Raw genomic sequence first — 22,153 nt, 5'->3', positions numbered from 1 at the left:
TATTCTTTCATTTATTGTCCATCCATAATTACCCCTTGAAAAAGTGGTGAGTGAGCCGCCTTCCTGAATTGCTGCTGTGTAGCAATTGCCCACAGTGCTGTTCGGGAGGGAATTCCAGGATTTTGTTCCCAGATATCTGCTGCCCTTGTCCTTCTAGATGGCAGCAGTTGTGGGTTTGGAAGGTGTTGCCTGAGGAGCCTTGGTGAGTCACTGCAGTGCATCTTATCGATGGTACACACGGCTGTCACTGTGTGTCGGTGATGGAGGGAGTGAATGTTTGTGATTAGCGTGTCGATCAAACAGGGCTGCTTTGTCCTGAATGATGTTGAGCTTCTTGGGTGTTGTAGAGCTGCATTGCTGTGGGTCTGGAGTCACATGGAGGCCAGACCGGGTAAGGATGGCAGATTTCCTTCCCTCAAGGGACATTAGTGAACCAGTTGGTTTTATAGAGGTTTATAAAATAATGAGGGACATAGATCAGTTAGTCAACATCTTTTCCCAAAGGTAGGGAGTCTAAAACTAGAGGGCATAGATTTAAGATGAGAGGGGAGAGATACAAAAGGGTCCAGAGGGGCAATTTTTTCACACAAAGAGTGGTGAGTGTTTGGAACAAGCTGCCAGAGGTAGTAGTAGAGGCGGGTACAATTTTGTCTTTTAAAAAGCGTTGAGACAGTTACATGGGTAAGATGGGCATAGATGGATATGGGCCAAACGTGAGCAATTGGGACTAGCTTAGTGGTTAAAAAAAAGGGCGGCATGGACAAGTTGGGCCGAAGGGCCTGTTCAATGCTGTTAACCTCTATGACTTGGGTTTTTATGACAATCGACAATGGTTTCATGGTCATCAGTAGACTTTCAATCCCAGATTTTAAAAATTGAATTTACCAGCTGTGGCAGGATTTGAACCTGGGTTTTCAGAATATTACCCTGGATCTACTAGATTACACAAATCAGTGATAATACCACTACACCACTGCTTAATCCAGTTAGTGATAGGGAATTTGGGATATTAAGGCTGATGGTAATTTTTCAGACACTAACTCATTTCTGGGACAGCTTTGCTCAAAGCAAACTCTTGTTCGGCCGGAATGAATTGTCCAGCGCGGCGTGCATGACTAGCGATCCATAAAGATCCTAGCTTTCCATCACCCTCTCTTTACAGAGGACACATCTGTCCCCAGTGGGGACTCAGGATAATTGTGTATATTTCTCAGTCTATCCACTGCTTCGAGGTACTGTGCTTGTCAAAGAGTGGATCCAGGAGAAGAAAGAGCTTACATTGCCATCAGATTAGAGCATGAAAGACAACCATTCGGCCCATTGTGTTGATGCTAGCACTTTCAAAGAGCAATTGTGCAAGTTAAAGACATGCAGTACAGTAACATAGTGGTTAGCACCGCTGCCTCACAGCGCCAGGGACCTGGGTTCAATTCTGGCCTCGCGTCACTGTCTGTGTGGAGTCTGCACGTTCTCCCCATGTCTGCATGGGTTTCCTCCGGGTGCTCCAATTTCCTCCCACAGTCCAAAGATGTGCGGGTTAGGTTGATTGGCCATGCTAAACTGACAATAGTTTGGGGGGGATTAGCAGGGTAAATATATGTTTGTGGGGATAGGGTAGCATTGTTGCTGTTGCTGTTTTGATGGGCAGATTGGCCTCCTTCTGTACTATAGGGATTCAAAGATAAGAGGTTCTTCAGCCCATCAAGTTCCAGTACAATCGCTTTGCCTCCATTTTGTAAACCCCAGGAATCCATATGCTTTTATGACCACCTTATCAACTCTCAAGTTGAACAATGGCCTTGTGGCCATGTTACTGGACTTGTAATCTGCAGACTTGAGTTCAAATCTTCACTCTGGCGGAAGGGGATTAAAATTCAATTTATTAAATAGATCTGGAATTAAAAGCCAGTTCAGTAATGGTGAGCCTGGAACTATTGGTTGTAAAGAAATACCCATCTAGTTCACTAATGTCCTTTAGGGAAGGAAATCTGCCGTCCTTTTCTGGTCTGGCCTACATGTGACTCCAGACCCACAGCAATCTGGTTGATTCTTAACTGCCCTCTGAAATGGCCAAGAGAGACACTCGATTGTATTCACCTTCTCAGTGGGCAGTTAGGAATGCCCACGTCCCATGAATGAACCCAAAAATCTGGACCTGCCACCTTTAGTACCAAGGTCTCCCTGCTCACCTCCAGGTGACCCTTACATTGCGTTTCCTGGTGGTAGAAGGGTCAAGAATTGAATTTGATTCTGAGAGTAACATCTTGGGTGCCAGGAAACGGGAACCTTACTGAGGAATGCAACAACTAAACTGGGGAGTAGTTAGTGCTGGAAGGTGACGAGAGACTTTGTGTGTGAACTACACAACGCTGAGGTGTGAACACTCATCCTTTATTGTCACATTCAAAAGGGTGTACCGTTCTCAGTTTCCTCCACCTTTGGCAGGAAGTGGTCACCCTGGCTTCCTGTTCTGGCAATGTGGAGGGAGGAGAGATTTATCGTCTGGGATTCTGAAAAAGCTCATGTCTCTTGTGCGGAGACACGAGACGGCTGCGAATTTCAGCATCTGGTCTGCTCAGCTCTCCAGCGACTCTGTGTTGGTCCCTGCTCCTGCGTCAGCAATGCAGGATCTTCATGAAGGCCTTGCGGAACTCCACGTTGAAGGTGGTGTAGATGATGGGGTTGACAGCGCTGTTGACATACCCCAGCCAGGTGCAGGCACTGTAGAGGGCCGGCGGAATGTAGCAGCCCCAGCAGTGGACATTCAGGATGTGGGTGATGAAAAATGGCAGCCAGCAGATGATGAAGACACCTGCCAATGCGACAGAGAGGAAAAGGGTTGTCAGTGCATGCATGGCAATGGGGTGACTCGCGACAGGGTTCCTACCCAACTCAAAGCCCCTCAACCATGTGGCAACAGGACATCCATTAATAACCTGCAGTTCCTCGTGCTTTGCTAAACTTCATATTACATCCCTGGTACACAATCTTAGAGTCTGGCATCATCAGTATTGAATCCAACCCTTGAACATCGCGAATCCATACAACTTAGCTATTGTTCTAGATCATTGCAACACCCATGCTATTTAGCCTGTTCTAGATCACTGCAGCACTGCTGTAACTTAGCCCTTTGTTCTAAGTCATGGCAACACTGCTGCAATTTAGCCTGCTGTTCTAGATCAGGCATGTTGTTCTAGATCAGGCCCGTTGTTCTAGATCGTTGCAGCACAGCTGCATCTTGGCCTGTTCAAGATCACTGCATCACTGCTGCAGCCTCATAGAATCATAGAATCCCGACAGTGCAGAAAGAGGCCATTCGGCCCATCGAATCTGCACCGACCACAATCCCACCCAGGCCCTATCCCCGTAATCCCACATATTTACCCTGCTAATTCGGCTGACACTAGGGTCAATTTAGCACGACCAATCAATCCAACTCGCACATCTTTGGACTTAGCATATTGTTCTAGATCATTGCAGCACTATTGCAACTTAGCCTATTGTTCTAGATCATTGCAGTACTGTTGCAATGTAGCCTGCTGTTCTAGATCATTGCAGCAGCATTGTAACTTCACTAATTGTTCCAGATTGCTGTGATTACGTGGAAATTAACCTACTGCTCGAATTATCGGGCCATAAGGGGACCTAATGTATTGTAATAGATTGTTGTGATCACATGGAACTTGTCCAACTGTTCTAGATCACTCCAAGAAACAACAAGTTTTGCCTATTGTTCTAGATCAGTGTGAATATGTGGTACATTGGCCTGTTGTGATCTAAGGCCCCTAACATTTTGTTCTAGATCAGTGTGATCCTGTGCTGATCTGCCTATTGTTCTAGATCATTGTGACTCGGTGGCAATTGTTCTAGAATGTTTTAGACTAACCTAGGACAATCGCCAGCATCTGTGTTGCTTTTTTCTCCTTCTGGTGGGACAGTTTGCCCTTGGCTGCTGTTTTGACAGTTGGTGCCTGTTTCTCGTCCGATACCCTCTGTACCTCAAAGGCGGCCCTCCTGAAGAAGCTCGCCTGGCCATCACGCTCCTGGTCCGCGGATACCTCGATGGAGGTAGGAGCCTTCCATTTGCCGGCCACCAGGCAGGAGCTGGAAGTGGTCCCGAGCTGTACAGCCAGCGGAGTCCCCTTTGGCCTTGACATCTCTGGTGGCACCACAAAGCGGACCCTCTCTGAGTCTTCAGGACAAGTCATTGCTTCTCGTGCCAGCGCCTAGGACACCAAGAGAGAGAGAAAGTGGGTGAGACCAACACCCAAAGAGCATGGACCCGGAGCTCACACCCAAATCGCAGGAGAGGATCAGTCTAAAGGTGTGTAGGTTAGGTGAATTGGCCATGGTAAATGCACGGGTTACAGGGATAAGGTGTGGGGGAGGGGGGTGGAGGGCCTGGGTGGGATGCTCTTTCAGACAGTGTGCAGACTCGATGGAGCAGATGTCCTCCTTCTGCACTCCAGGGATTCTATGGACAAGGAAAGCATGGGATCGAGAAAGGATCCTTTTCTCCAAATCTACATGGAGATGGGTGCCAGACTTTTACTGGCACACCCGCCTCGAGGCTCGCAGAACGGCATTCTCCGTTGGCCTCGGGCGGGATCTTACGAGCATCGAGTGGGTGAGACGATAGTGTGAGTAGTTAACCTGTCCAGAGAATCATGCCGCAAAGGAGGAGACCAGCCCATCATTCCTGTGCTAGCTCTTAGATCTTTCTCTTATCCCCCTGCTCTCTTTCCCCCACATACCTGTAAATTTTCCCCCTTCCAATATTTCTCCAGTTCCCCTTTTGAAAGCTCCTATTCTGCTTCCACCACCCTTCCAGGCAGCGCCTTCCAGGTCACAACAACTCACTGTGTAAAAAAATAAAATTCTCCTCATCTCCCAACCAACCCCCCCGCCCCGATTCTTGTCCAAATTCTCTTCAATCTGTGTCCCCTCTGGTTACCGAGCCTCTTGTCACTGGAAACACTTCCTCCTCATTCAGTCCATCCAAATCCCGCCTCGTGATTCTGAACACCTCGATTCAATCTCCCCTTTAACCTTCTCTGTTCTGAGGTGAACAATCCCAACCTCTCCCAGGAAGTGAAGAGAATTGTGGTATTTTCCAATGGGAAGGGATCAATCATTGGGATTGTGTACAGTGGGAGTGAATGGGAAGGGATTTGATCCATTGGGATTATGTACAGTGGGAGTGAATGGGAAGGGGTTTGATTCATTGGGATTGTGTATAGTGGGAGTGAATGGGAAGGGATTTGATCCATTGGGATTGTGTACAGCAGGAGTGAATGGGAAGGGATTTGATCCATTGGGATGGTGTACAATGGGAGTGAATGGGAAGGGGTTTGATCCATTGGGATGGTGTACAGTGGGAGTGAATGGGAAGGGGTTTGATCCATTGGGGTGGTGTTCAATGGGAGTGAATGGGAAGGGATTTGATCCATTGGGATGGTGTACAGTGGGAGTGAATGGGAAGGGGTTTGATCCATTGGGATTGGGATTTGAACCGAGAATGTCGACCATCTTGGAGGATTCGGAAGTCTCCAAGCTTCTTACCAGCTTCTTTTTACTCGTACTGGTGCTCCCATTTGATTGGACAACTAAAGTGCAAAGTTTGACATCTTCAGGATGTGTGCACTTATTCTGAAATAGATTAAAATAAAATAATGGAATGACTGACCCTGTTAACAGTGTAGGCGCAAACCCGGAGACAAAGACTTCATATTGCAGCTTAGAATCCCAATGGAGTGATTATCCATTAAATTGGACAAAATAATCCTTTCGAAGTCACTAATGTAAGGGTTGCTTTTCTTTATCGTTCAGAGGTTGTAGTCTCCGTTATTTGGTCCAGCGTGCATTGCCCATCCCTAATTGCCCCTTGAGAAGATGGTGGGTGAGCCGCCATCTTGAACCCGCTGCAGTCCCTGAGGTGCAGATACACATGATGTGGAGATGCCGGTGTTGGACTGGGGTGAACACAGTAAGAAGTCTCACAACACCAGGTTAAAGTCCAACAGGTTTATTTGGTAGCAAATACCATAAGCTTTCGGAGCGCTGCTCCTTCGTCAGTACACCCACAGTGCTGTTAGAGAGGGAGTCCCAGTATTTTAATCCAGCGAGTGAAGGTGATGCCATTGAATGTCAAGGAGGAGATGTTCAGACCGTCTCTCTTGTTGGAGATGGTCATTGGCTGACAGGATAAGGATTTTGGCTGGAATTTTACTGTCCTGCCCACCACGGGAATCGGAGCGGGTGAGGGGCAGACAATGGGAAGGTCTGTTGACCTTGGGTGGGATTTTACGGTTTCGGGACGAGCAAGGATGTAAAATCCCATCTCACATGACTCTTACAAGTTCCAAATCTCACCTGGAGGATGACAGATAACTGCTTCTCTCCAGAACACAATGTTTCGACTTCCTGTATATAGAGAAACTATTTCAACATCCCAGTGCCCCCAGCAAACACTCCCAGGATGGGGTTAGATACAGAGTAAAGCTCCCTCTACACTGTCCCCATCAAACACTCCCAGGGCAGGTACAGCACAGGGTTAGATACAGAGTGAAGCTCCCTCTACACTGTCCCCATCAAACATTCCCAGGACAGGTACAGCACGGGGTTAGATACAGAGTAAAGCTCCCTCTACACTGTCCCCATCAAACATTCCCAGGGCAGGTACAGCACGGGGTTAGATACAGAGTAAAGCTCTCTCGACACTGTCCCCATCAAACATTATGTGGAGATGCCGGCGTTGGACTGGGGTAAACACAGTAAGAAGTTTAACAACACCAGGTTAAAGTCCAACAGGTTTATTTGGTAGCAAAAGCCACACAAGCTTTCGGAGCTCCAAGCCCCTTCTTCAGGTGAGTGGGAATTCTGTTCACAAACAGGGCATATAAAGACACAGACTCAATTTACATGAATAATGGTTGGAATGCAAATACTTACAGCTAATCAAGTCTTTAAGATACAAACAACGTGAGTGGAGAGAGCATCAAGACAGGCTAAAAAGATGTGTATTGTCTCTCCAATCCACAATACACATCTTTTTAGCCTGTCTTGATGCTCTCTCCACTCACGTTGTTTGTATCTTAAAGACTTGATTAGCTGTAAGTATTTGCATTCCAACCATTATTCATGTAAATTGAGTCTGCGTCTTTATATGCCCTGTTTGTGAACAGAATTCCCACTCACCTGGAGAAGGGGCTTGGAGCTCCGAAAGCTTGTGTGGCTTTTGCTACCAAATAAACCTGTTGGACTTTAACCTGGTGTTGTTAAACTTCTTACCCCATCAAACATTCCCAGGGCAGGTACAGCATGAGATTTGCTGTAACATTCACTCCACACTCTCAAATCTATCACCTCCTTTCAATCCCCAACTTGCTGTACCGGTGTGTGATCATGTCCTCCCTTGAATGCTGGGTTGAAAGCAAATCAATGTGCAATGGACATGAATCCAATACAAAATGGATGGAAGCCACTAGAACCGATGTCCAACTGAACTCTCGCACAGAGTGAACCTGGACATGATTTAATCGCATTGTCCAGAGGTGAAAGGTCAATCGCTAACAACCCCTTAATACTGCGCCCTGTCCACACATCACTTCATTTTAATGTCTGTGCCTCTGACCTTTATGGGTGGCATGGTTTCCTGCTCCATAGCAACACTGATTCTCTTCGCGGCCACGCGCTTCCGTCTCCGTCTCAACACTGCATAGATCTGGACGTAAACTAACAGCGTCACAATGAAGGGAACGTAGAAGGAGACAATAGAGGAATATAGGACGAAAGAAGGGTTCACAATGGCACAGACGGTCTCATCTCTTTTATCTGCAACAGGACAGAACAGTGTCCATAATGACACACAATTGTTATTGAGTTACTGGAGGGGCTCTAACTAAAGGTGATCAAAGAGGTTACTCAGCTCATAACAATCAGGAAAGAGCCAACAGGTCGGGATTCTTTTCTTTGGAAAAGAGAAGGCTGAGAGGGGGGTGACCTGATCGAGGTCCTTAAAATCCTGAAAGAGATTTTGCTCGGGTCGACATAGAGAAGATGTTTCCACTTGTCGGGGAGAGACCAGAACTCAGGGGATATCGATATGCGACAGTCACTAATAAATCCAATGGGGAATTCAGGAGAAATTTCTTTACCCGGGGAGTGGGGTGAATGTGGGACTCGCTCCCATAGGGAGTGGGGAGAATGTGGATCTCACTCCCACGGGGAGTGGGGAGAATGTGGGACTTGCTCCCAGGGGGAGTGGGGAGAATGTGGGACTCGCTCCCAGGGGGAGTGGGGAGAATGTGGGACTCACTCCCACGGGGAGTGGGGAGAATGTGGGACTCGGTCCCACGGGGAGTGGGGAGAATGTGGGACTCGGTCCCACGGGGAGTGGGGAGAATGTGGGACTCACTCCCACGGGGAGTGGGGAGAATGTGGGACTCGCTCCCACGGGGAGTGGGGAGAATGTGGAACTCACTTGCACGGGGAGTGGGGAGAATGTGGGACTCTCTCCCACGGGGGGTAGGGAGAATGTGGGATTCACTCCCACGGGGAGTGGGGAGAATGTGGGACTCTCTCCCACGGGGGGGTAGGGAGAATGTGGGATTCGCTCCCACGGGGAGTGGGGAGAATGTGGGACTCATTCACATGGGGAGTGGGGAGAATGTGGGACTGTGGTGAGAAACCTCATGTCCCCTTTACCCCACTGTTCTGCCACTTACCCGGGTGGTTTTGCAGCCCGAAGAGCAGCGGGCAGGAGATGGCGAACGACAGCACCCAGACCGTGGTTATCATCACGGTGACTCTCCGTCTCGAGCTGTAGCGAGTATTATAGAGCATTGGCATTGCGACTGCTGTGTACCTGCCAGGGGGACACACGCAGAGGGGTGGGAGAGAGGGCAAAACAAGAAACAGGTTAGAGCCGGCAGAGCAAACCGTACAGTCCTTAACAACCCCAGAACAGGCAATGAGTGAAGCCAAGGGAAGGAGTGTCAATGGACCGAATGGCTTCCTCCTAGCCCAAAGTTCCTGTGACTCTGGCAACCAGTGGAAGTTGGGATAGAGGTGAACCAATCCAAAAGCAGGGATGCGGTGCTCCCTGGAACTAGCAGGCAACCTGAGTTACAGCAGTGGGAGGAGGCCATTCAGTCCCTCAGGCCTATCCCACTATTTTGTAAGATTGTGGTAGATGTACTGCCTCAGTTCTATGTTCCTGCCCTATCGTTTAGTGTCCATAAACCTCTCAATCTCAGTCTTAAATAGACTCAGTGATGGAGTATCCATTCTGGGTGAAAAGATTCCAAAGATTCACGACCCAATGAGTGAAGATATATCTCATGATCCCAGTCCAAAACGGCCTCTGGTTACCTGTCGATGCTGATGGCGCAGAGGTTGAGGATACTGGCCGTACACAGCATCACATCCAGAGTCACAAAGATGTCACAGTGAATCCAACTGAACTGCCACTCGCCCACCACCTACAATCAGAGGAGAGAAAAAATAAACATCAGCATCTGGGCCCACCGCTCACTGCCCTTCAAACCCAACCCCCTCACACCGTACAGCCATCCTGGCACCCACTGCAGCTCAGGATAAATAATCTGCATCTCAACAGGACTTGCCACATCGGTTCAGAGCTTAAACATTAACTGTTTCTCTCTGCACAGATACGGCGGAGGGGGGGGGGGGGGGTGATTTCCACCATTTTCTGCCAGATTGCCAGCCTCCACACTATTTCCTTCTTTCACTCTGAGGTCTCTCGCAAGAGGGAAGCACAAGACAGTTCAGAGCAGTGGGTTCAAAGACATTTTCTTAAGCACACAACTTGGGGGTGGGGGGAATTTGGGGCCATGCAAAATTCTCTCTGTGTATACAAACAGGCGCCGGAGTGTGGCAGTCAGGAACTTTTCACAGTAACTTCATTGCAGCGTTAACATAAGCCTAATTGTGACACTAATAAATTAACTTACCTATATCTGTAACCTCCTCCAGCCCCTACAACCCTCCCTAACAAAGGACCATCTGGACTCGAAACGTCAGCTCTTTTCTCTGCTTACAGATGCTGCCAGATCTGCTGAGATTTTCCAGCATTTTCTCTTTTGGTTCCAGCCCCTACAATCCTCCCTATCTCTGTAACCTTCTGCAGCCCCTACAACCCTCCCTATCTCTGTAAACTCCTCCAGCCCCTACACCCCTCCCTATCTCTGTAACCTCCTCCAGCCCCTCCAACCCTCCCTATCTCTGTAACCTCCTACAGCCACTCCAACCCTCCCTATCTCTGTAACCTCCTGCAGCCCCTACAACCCTCCCTATCTCTGTAAACTCCTCCAGCCCCTACATCCCTCCAAGATCTCTGCGCTCCCCCAATTCCGGCCTCTTGAGCATCCCCCGATTCCCATCACTCCACCATTGGCGGCCGTGCCTTCAGCTGCCTGGGGGGCCCTAAACTCTGGAATTCCCTCCCTAAACCTCTCCACCTCTCTCTCCCTCTCTCTCTATCTCTATCTCTCTCCCCCTGTCTCTATCTTCCTCCCTCTGTCTTACTCTGTCTCTCTCTCTGTCTCTCTCTCTGTCTCTATCTCTCTCTCTCTATCTTTCCCTCTGCCTCTCTCTCCCTCTGCCTCTCTCTCTGTCTGTCTCTCCCTCTCTATCTCTCTCTCTCTCTCCCTCTGTCTCTCTGTCTGTCTCTCTCTATCTCTGCCTCTGCCTCTCTCTCTGTATGTCTCTATCTCTCCCTCTGCCTCTCTCTGTGTCTGTCTCTCTCTCTCTCTATCTCCCTCTGCCTCTCTGTCTGTCTCTCTCTATCTCTCTCTCTCTCTCTCCCTGTCTCTCTGTCTGTCTCTCTCTATCTCTCCCTCTGCCTCTCTCTCTCTCTGTCTGTCTCTCTCTCTCCCTCTGTCTCTCTGTCTATCTCTCGCTCTCTCCCTCTGCCTCTCTCTGTCTGTCTGTCTCTCTTGCTCCTCCTTTAAAACACTCCTTAAAAACTGACCTCTTTATCCGAGCATTTGCTCACCCTGTCCCTGAAACGTCCTGTGTCTCAGGGTCAAATGGTGTTTTGTAAATCGCTCCTGTGAAGGGATCGATCATTAGATCGAAGGAACAATACTAAAATCTTGTTGAAATTCTAAACTCTTCACCATACTCATTGCTCTTTGTATGTCACAAGTAAATTATCAATTCAAGTCAGATCGCAAGCCTAGACATTTGCACATTGTGAACACGAGAATCCGCTGAGAGAACGTGTTCATTTCAGTCTTTCTCAATAAGATCCTCGTAATAATCTTCTATTGAGAAACTAACACTCAAGCAGCAGTGACATTCACCAAACTTAGAGAACATTGACTTAACACATGGGTGGTTTTATGTATTTGTAACTGCGGCACAGAAATATTACAGCTTTATTGGGAAGGGTTTAAAACGCACAAATAAGTAGCTCAGGTTGAGTTTCGAGATGAGGAGTGTTCCAAGAGATTAAACACGTGTTGACAATCTAGCTAAAATGAAATTTAAATTAGCTTGACAAGGACTATGGCAGAGAATATCACAGTCATTCTCATTTCCCACTGAACTGATTTTACCCCCGGTTTAATTGTGTGAGAATGGTGCGACTAAGAGTTCCCGAGGAAACATTGTACGACATTAATTATCTAGCAAGCAAAAGTAACATTTATTTATTCGTCACAAGTAGGCTTACATTCACACTGCAATGAAGGTATTGTGAAAACCCCCTAGTCGCCACACTCCGGTGCCTGTTCGGGTACACTGAGGGAGAATTTAGCATGGCCAATGCACCTAACCAGCACATCTTTGGAGTGTGGGAGGAAACCGGAGCACCCGGAGGAAACGCAAGCAGAAACAGGGAGAGCATGCAAACTCCACACAGTGACTCAAGCCAGGAATTGAATCCGGGTCCCTGGCGCTGTGAGGCAGCAGTGATGACCACTGTGACACCGTGACTGTGGGAGGAAACCGGAACACCTGTAGGAAACCCACAAAGTCACGGGGAGCAATTGGATGATATTGAATGAATATTTTATCATTTGTGGCCGCCATCGCGTTCAGCCGCTATAATGTTTGTTCTTTTTTATTTGCAGTGCTAATGAAAACAATTGAGAGCTGGGATGACGAGATTCTGGCTCAGGTGGATCACACACAAGTCTCAGGAACCGCGTCAATGGCCATGGCGATCGTTCGGAGGTCTGGATTGGGAACGCTACAGTTTGGGGAAGCGTCCTCCTCGGTTGGATTAGTCTTCAGTGCTAGCCAGCTCAACCTGTAAAGCAGGCAAGGTGAGGAATAAACTCTTTCAAAACAAAAATGATCACCCAGCGAGGTGTATCCTGCCTGAAAGGGCAGTGGAAGCAGATCCAATAGGAGCTTCCAAAAAGGGCAATTGGAGAAACACTGGAAGAGGATTGGTAGCTTTGGGCACAAGACAATTCAGAGCATGTGGGCTCCAAAACATCTTTATCCGCTGACCACTTTGACCTGGGGAGGGGGAGGGGGGGCTAGGTGGGGAGGAGAACCCTCCCAATCTCTGTAACCTCCTCCAGCCCCTACACCCCTCCCTATCTCTGTAACCTCCTCCAGCCCCTACACCCCTCCCTATCTCTGTAACCTCCTCCAGCCCCTATACCCCTCCCTATCTCTGTAACCTCCTCCAGCCCCTATACCCCTCCCTATCTCTGTAACCTCCTCCAGCCCCTACACCCCTCCCGATCTCTGTAACCTCCTCCAGCCCCTACACCCCTCCCTATCTCTGTAACCTCCTCCAGCCCCTACACCCCTCCCTATCTCTGTAACCTCCTCCAGCCCCTACACCCCTCCCTATCTCTGTAACCTCCTCCAGCCCCTACACCCCTCCCTATCTCTGTAACTTCCTCCAGCCCCTACACCCCTCCCTATCTCTGTAACCTCCTCCAGCCCCTACACCCCTCCCTATCTCTGTAACCTCCTCCAGCCCCTACACCCCTCTCTATCTCTGTAACCTCCTCCAGCAGTGGGCGAGACTGGGGGTTAATGGGTAACTCTTTCGAAAGATGCCTTTGACTTGATTTTTTTCTTTATTCCCTAGGATCAGGGGATCAGTGGGCTGGGCCCAGCATTTGTTGTCCATCTGCAATTGCCACTTGAGTTGAGTGTCTCGCTCGGACCGTGCAGAGGGACAATTGAGAATCGACCACGTTGCTGTCGCTCTGGAGTCACATGTAGGCCAGACCGGGTAAGGACGGCAGATTTCCTTCCCTAAGGGACATTAGTGACCCGGATGGGTTTTTCAGACAATCGATGATAGTTTCATGGTTTTCGTTACTGAGACTAGTTTCAATTCCAAATTTTATTATTGGCCGTGCTAAATTACCCCTTAGTGTTCAAAGATGTGTACGTTAGGTGGATTGGTCATGGTGAATTGCCCCTGAATAGTTGCCATAGTGGGATTTGAATCTGGACCCTCACAGCATTAGCCTGGGCCTCTGGATTACGAATCCACTGGCATTATCACTATGCCACTGTCTACCCATTCGATGGGCTGAATGGCCTGTCCTGGTCCCTAATGCACTGAGTGCAATTGAGTTTCCATAGAATCTTTCCAGTACAGAAGGAGGCCATTTGGCCTTTCGAGACTGATCTGTTCCTCTGGAAGAGCGCTCTGCCAAAGCCTATCTTTGGATACTAAGGGACAATTTTTACCATGGCCAATCCATTAAACTTGCATATCTTTAGACACTTAGGGGCAATTACCATGGCCAATTCACCTAACCTACACATCTTTGGCCATGCTAAATTGCCGTTTACTGTCCAAAGATGTGCAGTTCAGCTGGATTGGCCATGGTAATTGCCCCTGAGTGTCCAAAGATGTGTAGATTAGGTGGATTGGACATTCAGGGGCAATTCACCATGACCAATCCACCTAACATACACATCTTTGAACACTAAGGAGAAATTTAGCACGGCCAATCCACCCAACTTGCACATCTTTGGACACTAAGGGGTAATTTAGCACGGCCAATCCACCTAACCCGCACATCATTGGATTGTGGGAGGAAACCAGAGCACCCAGAGGAAACCCACACAGACACGGGGAGAATGTGCAAACTCCACACAGACAGTGATCCAAGCCGGAATCGAACCCGGGTCCCTGGCGCTGTGAGGCCGTGGTGCTAACCACTGTGCCACCGTGCCGAATTGTGCTGGTCGTCAATAGCCATGACCTGGTAACTGAACCAATGACAGGAAGTGAGGCCTTTTCCAGACATGACTGAGACGCAAACATCTGGCTCTGGCTGGTGGGGTAGCGGGGGGTTGGGGTGGGGCTGACACACTAGGTCGGCAACTGGCGTTTGGGGACCCTCTGGCCTGTCGCCGAGCAGACTGAGCTAGCGGTTTTACCTCCAGATAGACGACCCATGGCATCACCAGCGTGGCCACCAGCAGGTCTGCCACTGCCAGGCTGACAATGAGGTAGTTGGTGGTAGTCTGCAAGGCCCTTTCCCGGGACACCGCCATGCACACCAGCACGTTGCCAAACACTACCACCACAATCAGGAGACTGAGCAACGCCGCGTAGTAATTATAACGCAGCCGCCACTGCTCGCTGGTCCCATTGCTCCATGAGTCCGGCTCACCCACCCGCGAGGCATTCAGGGCTGTCACTACCACACCCAGAACAGCCATTGGCCACGACCTCTGAACTTCAACCTCCTCGGGCACCTGCAGAGGAAAGACAGCAAGATTTAGCTCCCGGGGAGTGGGGAAAAGGCTGCCACACTGCCTGACGCTCCAGACACCCAGGGGAAACGGGGAAGCGATAGCCGTAACAACAACCAATTACATTCATTTAGCCTTTGGCAGGAAGCGTGCTTCACAGGATCTTGGTGACATCCAACACCGAGACACATGAGGAGATATGAGGGCGAGTAACTCGTTCAAAGAGGTCAGATTATAAGGAGTGTCATAAAGGAAAAGAGAGAGAGACACACAGAGAGACAAACAGAGAGAGAGAGAGAGAGACAGACAGACACAGAGAGAGACAGAGAGAGTGACAGACAGAGAGAAACAGAGAGACACACAGTGACAGACAGAGACAGAGAGAAACAGAGAGAGAGAGAGAGTGAGTGTGAGAGAGAGGCAGACAGAGAGAGAGAGAGACAGAGGAGGGGGGAGAGACAGAGAGAGAGGGAGACAGAGAGAGAGGGAGACACAGAGAGAGAAAATGAGAGAGAGAGACAGAGACAGAGAGAGTGACAGAGAGAGAGAGACAGAGAGAGACAGTCAGAGAAAGAGAGACAGAGAGAGACAGAGAATGAGAGTGAGTGAGAGAGAGGAGAGAGACATAGAGAGAAAGAGACAGAGAAAGAAAGAGACAGAGAGACAGACAGAGAGACAGACAGAGAGACAGACAGAGAGACAGACAGAGATAGAGAGTGAGCGAGTGAGTGAGTGAGTGAGGGAGGGAGGGAGGGAGGGGTTTAGAGAGGAAATTCCAGAGCTTAGGGTTCCCTCGGCAGCTGAAGGCCAATGTTGGAGCGCTGGGATTCGGGGGATGCTCAAGAGGCTGGAATTGGAGGGAGGGGTTAAACCAAGCAGTTGGCTCATTAACCTCCTTGAAGTGAAGTAGCGGGGCTCCCGCTGTGTTCAATCTGGCTCCCATCCTCGGTACATTGGAAAGGTAGCACTTTGACACTTGATTATCTGTTGTCAAACACTTTTGGACTTGGGTTTAAATATTGCTGAAACACTATCTCTGAATCCAATCCAATAATAAAAATAATGGCCACCTAAGGTGCCATAATCAGATGTTCGATGGTAACTTAATCCGATTCCATAACAGCTGCCTCATAAAGACATTTATTAAATCAATAAAGCTCCTCGTAGATCAAGCATCGTACACGGACTGTTTACAATCACGAAGCAACTCACCCGAGGGATGAGTGTTCACAATGCCTTGAGGAGATAAGTATATGAAATCTATCAGCCACAATATGAACTACACCATCACAGTCCCCCAAACTATTAACTCCTTCTGTGTGCCTTGGCAGGGCTGCACATGGAAATAAATTACTGAATGAATAATCCCAGAGTCCACAACTCACCACTCTCTCGCTCTCAAGAAACTTTCCTCTACGTGAAGCCACCTCTCGATTCACCTCTTTGTAACCCCCACCCCCCCTCATCTTCTCTGCTCCCCCCCTCTGAATAAACCTCAAAACACAACAAAAACCACATGGACCAATTGCACTCGGTCTAGAGCAGCCAGCCTTGGGCTAGGGGAGGGAGGGAGGGCGAGAGAGAGGGAGGGTGGAGGGATGGAAGGAATGAAAGAGAGAGAGAGAGAGAGACAGGGGGGAAGGGAGAGGGAGGGAGGGAGGGATGGAAGGAATGAAAGAGGGACAAAGGGAGGAGGAGAGGGAGGGAGGGTCAGTTTAAAGTTTATTTATTAGTGTCACAAGTAGGCTTACATTAACACTGCAATGAAGTTACTGTGAAAATCCCCTAGTCGCCACACTCCAGTGCCTGTTCAGGCACACTGAGGGAGAATTTAGCACCTAACCAGCACATCTTTCAGACTGTGGGAGGAAACCGGAGCACCCAGAGGAAACCCACGCAGACACAGGGAGAACATGCAGACTCCACACAGACAGTGACCCAAGCCGGGATTCGAACCCGGGTCCCTGGCGCTGTGAGGCAGCAGTGCTAACCACTGTGACATGGCAGGGAGGGAGGAAGGGACAGGGAGTGAGGGGAAGAGAGAGGGGAGGAGGGAGAGAGACAGATGGAGAGAGAGCGGGAGAGGGAGAGAGAGAGAGAGGGAAAGAGGGAGAGAGAGAGAGAGGGAAAGAGGGAGGGAGAGGGAGAGAGAGAGAGAGGGAAAGAGGGAGGGAGAGGGAGAGAGAGAGAGTGGGAAAGAGGGAGGGAGAGAGAGGGAAAGAGGGAGGGAGAGAGAGAGAAGGAAGAGGGAGGGAGAGAAACAGAGAGAGAGAAAGAGGGAGGGAGAGAGAGGGAGAGGGAAAGAGGGAGGGAGAGGGAGAGAGGGAAAGAGGGAGGGAGAGGGAGAGAGAGAGAGAGGGGGGAAAAGGGAGAGAGGGGGAAAAAGGGAGCGAGAGGGAGGGAGTGAGGGAATGGAAGAATAAACAACTGGGTCCATCCTCTATCCAGCCTCACATTAATGTGAGCAGTGAAACGTTTGAGATTGTTGAATGAGCACAGGCCCAGGGGGCAGCACTGTTCAATACGGCCTTGTTTTTAACCTGACCACCCTCTGACCCATTTCCCCTTCTGCAAACTGTTTCAGTGTGAGCTCGGAGGGTCCAAATACAACCATTTCCATCCAGCCTGTGAGGCTGGGATAGAGGGAGAGTGAGGGTGGAAGAGAGGGCGAGCCAGAGCAGAAGAGACAGGGGGTGGGGGGTGGGTACAGGGGAGAGAGAGAAGGGGAGAATGGGAGACAGGAGAGCGAGAGACTGGGAAAGGGGGAGAATGGGAGACAGGAGAGAGGGAGACTGGGGTAGGGAGAGACTGGGGAAGATGGAGACAGGAGAGGGGGAAACTGGGGAAGAGAGAGGGGAGACAGGAGAGAGGGAGACTGGGGTAGGGAGAGACTGGGGAAGAGGGAGACAGGAGAGGGGGAAACTGGGGAAGAGCGAGGGGAGACAGGAGAGAGGGAGACTGGGGTAGGGAGAGGGGAGACAGGAGAGGGGGAGACTGGGGTAGGGAGAGACTGGGGAAGCGGGAGACAGAAGAGGGGGAAACTGGGGAAGGGGAGAATGGGAGACAGGAAAGGGGGAGAATGGGAGTCAGGAGAGGGGGAGACTGGGGAAGGGGAGAGGGGGAGACAGGAGAGGGGGAGACTGGGGAAGGGGAGAGGGGGGAGACTGGGGAAGGGGGAGGGAGTGAAGGAGGGGTAGGTCCTCTAACTCTGGAGTGGGGACCCAAATCCTCGGTCTTCCAGATCCAGAGGTGACGGAGAAATGAAGAGAGGAGAGAAGATAGATAGTTATGGGGATAGGGCCTGGGTGGGATTGTGGCTGGTGCAGAGTTGATAGGCCGAATGGCCTCCTTCTGCATTGTAGTGATTCTATGATTCTCCCCACTCCCCGTGGGAGCGAGTCCCACATTCTCCCCACTCCCCGTGGGAGCGAGTCCCACATTCTCCCCACTCCCCGTGGGAGCGAGTCCCACATTCTTCCCACTCCCCGTGGGAGCGAGTCCCACATTCTCCCCACTCCCCGTGGGAACGAGTCCCACATTCTCCCCACTCTCCGGGTAAAGAAATTTCTCCGGAATTCCCCATTGGATTTATTAGTGACTGTCGCGTATCGATGGTCCCTAGTTCTGGTCTCTCAATCACAAGTGGAAACATCTTCTCTACGTCGACCCTATCAAAACCCCTTTCATCGTTTTAAAGACCTCGATCAGGTCACTCCCTCAGCATTTTCTTTTCGAGAGAAAAGTCCCAGCATTTTCAGTCTTTCCTGATCATTACAACCTCCCAGTTATGGAATCATCTTCGTAAATGCTTCTTCGTCAGTGTTTTATAACATGGAGAGCAGAATTGTGCATGGCGCTGCTCGAAGCAGGTTGAACAGACTTTGTTATTCAATTCAATCCATCCTGAACTGAAACGGAGTGTTTATTGCTATATTAAATTCCTCCATCTCCTGTCATTACTTTTAACAAACACTGTTTCACTCCCATTTATTCGCTCTGATAAATTTGTGCTGAATACCGTGTCGCACATTCACTTTCACTGTGCCTCGGGATCGAGTCCCCCCCCTCACGATTCTCCCTCCTACCCTGTCCTCTCCACACGAGGCGAGAATCTCACTCCAGCAGAGACGTTGTTGACTGTTCACAGATTTCAGTGTGCTGTCTGTATCGAACTCTCAGCACAGCTTCTCTCTCTCTCCCACACAGTCCGTGAGCTGCTCTCAACATCACCCCCTCTTCCGACAGCCCGATAGTCTCTCTGACATTAAACCAGTCACCCAATCGGATTGGAACTCGACAGACCGGGAATTAATCCATCCCGCTAACCATTGCTATCCAGGGGAGGGGTTAAGCGTTGAAGGAGTCCCGCCCCTGGCTTCGCACTCATCCATCACCTGCCTCTTAGCAACAGGTACAGATCGAGAGTGGAATTGGCTAAACAGGGGAGAGAATATTAAATTCATCAAATCCCTATAGTGCAGAAGGAGACCATTCAGCCCATCGGGTCTGCACCGACTATCCCAAAAAGCATCTTACCCACGCCCTCCTCTGCCCTATTCCTGCACATTTAGTATGGCCAATCCACCTAACCTGCACATCTTTTAACATCAAGGGGCAATTTACCATGGCCAGTCCACTAACCTACATCTTTGGACACTAAGGGAGAATTTAACATGGCGAATCCACCTAACCTGCACATCTTTGGACACTAAGGGAGAATTTAGTATGGCGAATCCACCCAACCTGCACATCTTTGGACTGTGGGAGGAAACCCACCGGGATAATGTGCAAACTCCACACAGTGACCCAAGCTGGGAATTGAACCCGGTCCCTGGTTCTGTAATGCAGCAGTGCTAATTATGCCAATTATTTTGAATCTGTGAGCCTCTCATCCTTGATCTTTTTGTCAGTGGGACCTGTTTTGATCCATTCTGTCCCAGAACCCCCCCCCCCCCCCACCTCATCATTTTGAACACCTCTGTCACATCTCCTTCTCGGTCTTCGCTTCTCCCAGGAGTAGTAACCAGTTTCTCCAATCTGCTCTCACTGAAGTCCATCGTCCGTGGAACAGTTCTGGTGAATCTTTTCTGCACCCTCTCCAACGCTTTCACACCAAGGTGCAGGAGCTGGACACGACACGTCAGCCGAGGCTGAAATGGTGTCTTCTACAAGTTCAACACCGCCCTCCTCATTGTGAAGGGTTCGGGGAGGATGAGCAGCAGCAGGGAGCACTGGAAGAAGGTTCGAGAGGGGTGGTTACAAGTAGGAGGCAGAGAGTCGGAGACGTGTGACGCTCCTGGGTCGATTCAATGATGTCCCCGGATAGAATAGAATCATATGGTACATAAAGAGGCCATTCAGCCCATCGAGCCTGTACCGACAACAATCCCACTCAGGCCCTATCCCGATAACCCTGTATATTTACTCTAGCTAATCCCTGACACTAAGGGGCAATTTAACATGGCCAATCCACCTAACCCGCATATCTTTGGACTGTGGGAAGAAACAGGAGTACTCGGAGGAAACACACGCAGACGGGGGAGAACGTGCAGACTCCACACAGACAGTGGCCTAAGTGGGGAATTGAACCCCAGTCCCTGGCGCTGTGAGGCAGCAGTGCTAACCACTGTGCTACCATGCCAGAAATCAAACCCCGGTCCCTGGCGCTGTGAGGCAGCAGTGCTAACCACTGTGCCACTGTGGTCCCGGCAAAGAGATAATCGGAAACCCCAGAAATATGTGCAAAACAGTTGACAAGAAACAGAGTCAGCAAAAGTGTCTGAAAATTCAACTCCAATTTATTTATTTACATCAAAAGCAGAAACAACAGAAAGTATCTAAGGATACACATTTCAATGATCAAGATGGGTGGAGTCTGCCCGGCTCCCGGAACTCCGTTACACCTTTCCCTTGGAGTGAAGCTTTCTGGGGTGTTTGGTACACGGCAGGGGCGGGTGGGCGGGGGGTCCTGGAGAGGGTGCAGATGGAGATTTACCAGAACGGTCCGGGGATGAGGAGCTTTCAGTGACAAGGCTTGGGGCGGAGAAGCCGCGGTTTGGGGAGGTGACCTCAGGATGGAGATGAGGGGTGACCTCATTGAGGTGAACAAAATTATGAGGGAGCGAGGCAGGAAAGAGTTGTTTCTCCCTCTCCCCGAACTGAGGGGTCAATCACACCGGGGGAGAGCAGATTTAAGGGGATTGGTGGAAGGATTCCAGGGGGCATGAGGAATAACCTTTTCACCCAGGGAGTGCTGGGCATCTGGACCTCTGTGTTTCACAGAACCATAGAATCTCGAGAGTACAGGAGGCCATTCGGCCCATCGAGCCCGCACCATCAACAATCCCACCCAGGCCCTATCCCTGCAACCCCACATATTTACCCTGCTAATCCCTCTAACCTATGCATCTCAGGACACTAAAGGGCAATTTTAGCATGGCCAATCCACCTAACCTGCATATCTTTGGACTGTGGGAGGAAACCGGAGCACCCGGAGGAAACCCACGCAGACACGGGGAGAACGTGCAGACTCTGCACAGACAGTGACCCAAGCCGGGAATCGAACCCGGGTCCCTGGCGCTGTGAGGCAGCAGTGCTAACCACTGTGCCGCCGTGCCGCTCTTAGTTGAGGCTGATATGTTGAACTCATTGAAAATGTACATGGATTTGCTGCTGACATTCTGTAACCTGTGAGGCTGTGGAACCAGGTGCTGGGAAGGTGGGATTAAAATGAGCGGCTAGTTTCTTTTTATGTTCTGGCTAGCATGGACCTGATAGGCTGAATGGCCTCTTCCTGCACTTTTCTCTAGGTTGCTCTGTACGGGGCAGGAGATTGAGGGACAGTCCGAGCGAGATGGACAAGATGGTGACCGGTTTTGAGAAGGTAGACAAAGAAATGTGATTCCTGTGAACAGAGACCGGGGGGGGGGGGGGGGGGAGGGAGGAGGGGAGGGGAGGGCGGGGGGTCACAGATTGAAGGTTTTGGGTGGGAGGTGTGTTGGAATGTGAGAAAAAGCTTTTTTCACTCTGAGCGGACCTGGAACTGACTGCCCCACGAGGGAGGGGGAGGGAAGAGACCGTGAACAATTTCAAAAGAGAATTGAATAGGAACTGGAGGGAAATGAATTTGCCGGCATAGAGCAGGGGGACTGACTGGATTGGAGCGCAGGGATTCGATGGGCCAAATGGCCTCTCTCTGCCCCATTCTGACCCTCTATTTCTCTCCTCAGCAGCTGCACACTCCAGCCAGAAGGGAACTGCAGAATGGCTGGTCTTGTGTGTGTGTGCAGCCAGAGGTGATGTCCCTGTGTGTGCAGCCAGAGGTGATGTCCCTGTGTGTGCAGCCAGAGGTGATGTCCCTGTGTGTGCAGCCAGAGGTGATGTCCCTGTGTGTGCAGCCAGAGGTGATGTCCCTGTGTGTGCAGCCAGAGGTGATGTCCCTGTG

At 50.1% G+C, this 22,153-nt stretch overlaps 1 protein-coding gene across 1 annotated transcript; it reads right to left on the bottom strand.

The window, feature by feature from the left end:
- Positions 1 to 2,376: 2,376 nt before the first annotated feature.
- LOC144489053 (D(2) dopamine receptor A-like) lies at positions 2,377 to 19,766 on the bottom strand. The gene is made up of 8 exons (XM_078207003.1): positions 19,686 to 19,766; positions 14,392 to 14,712; positions 9,373 to 9,482; positions 8,727 to 8,866; positions 7,634 to 7,833; positions 5,563 to 5,649; positions 3,887 to 4,226; positions 2,377 to 2,812 (listed from the first exon to the last, which is right to left on the bottom strand). Exons 1-8 carry the CDS (start codon positions 19,764 to 19,766, stop codon positions 2,616 to 2,618), a joined length of 1,476 nt encoding a protein of 491 aa, XP_078063129.1. The 3' UTR covers positions 2,377 to 2,615.
- Positions 19,767 to 22,153: the final 2,387 nt, after the last annotated feature.

This window comes from Mustelus asterias, unplaced genomic scaffold (genome assembly GCF_964213995.1).
Source record: "Mustelus asterias unplaced genomic scaffold, sMusAst1.hap1.1 HAP1_SCAFFOLD_1969, whole genome shotgun sequence".
NCBI classification, from domain to species: Eukaryota; Metazoa; Chordata; class Chondrichthyes; order Carcharhiniformes; family Triakidae; genus Mustelus; species Mustelus asterias.
The sequence above is the reverse complement of the archived record's forward strand: the minus strand, read 5'-3'. Positions and strand labels throughout refer to the sequence as shown.

Bases quoted from the DNA above. Each gene is read 5' to 3' on its own strand.
- LOC144489053 (XM_078207003.1), bottom strand. From the start codon at position 19,766: ATGGACTTCAGTGAGAGCAGATTGGAGAAACTGGTTACTACTCCTGGG. The intron at 4,227-5,562 runs GTAAGAAGCTTG...TTGGTGTCCTAG, and splicing joins GTACGAGTAAAAAGAAGCTG to GCGCTGGCACGAGAAGCAAT. The intron at 2,813-3,886 runs GTTAGTCTAAAA...TCGCATTGGCAG, and splicing joins GATGCTGGCGATTGTCCTAG to GTGTCTTCATCATCTGCTGG.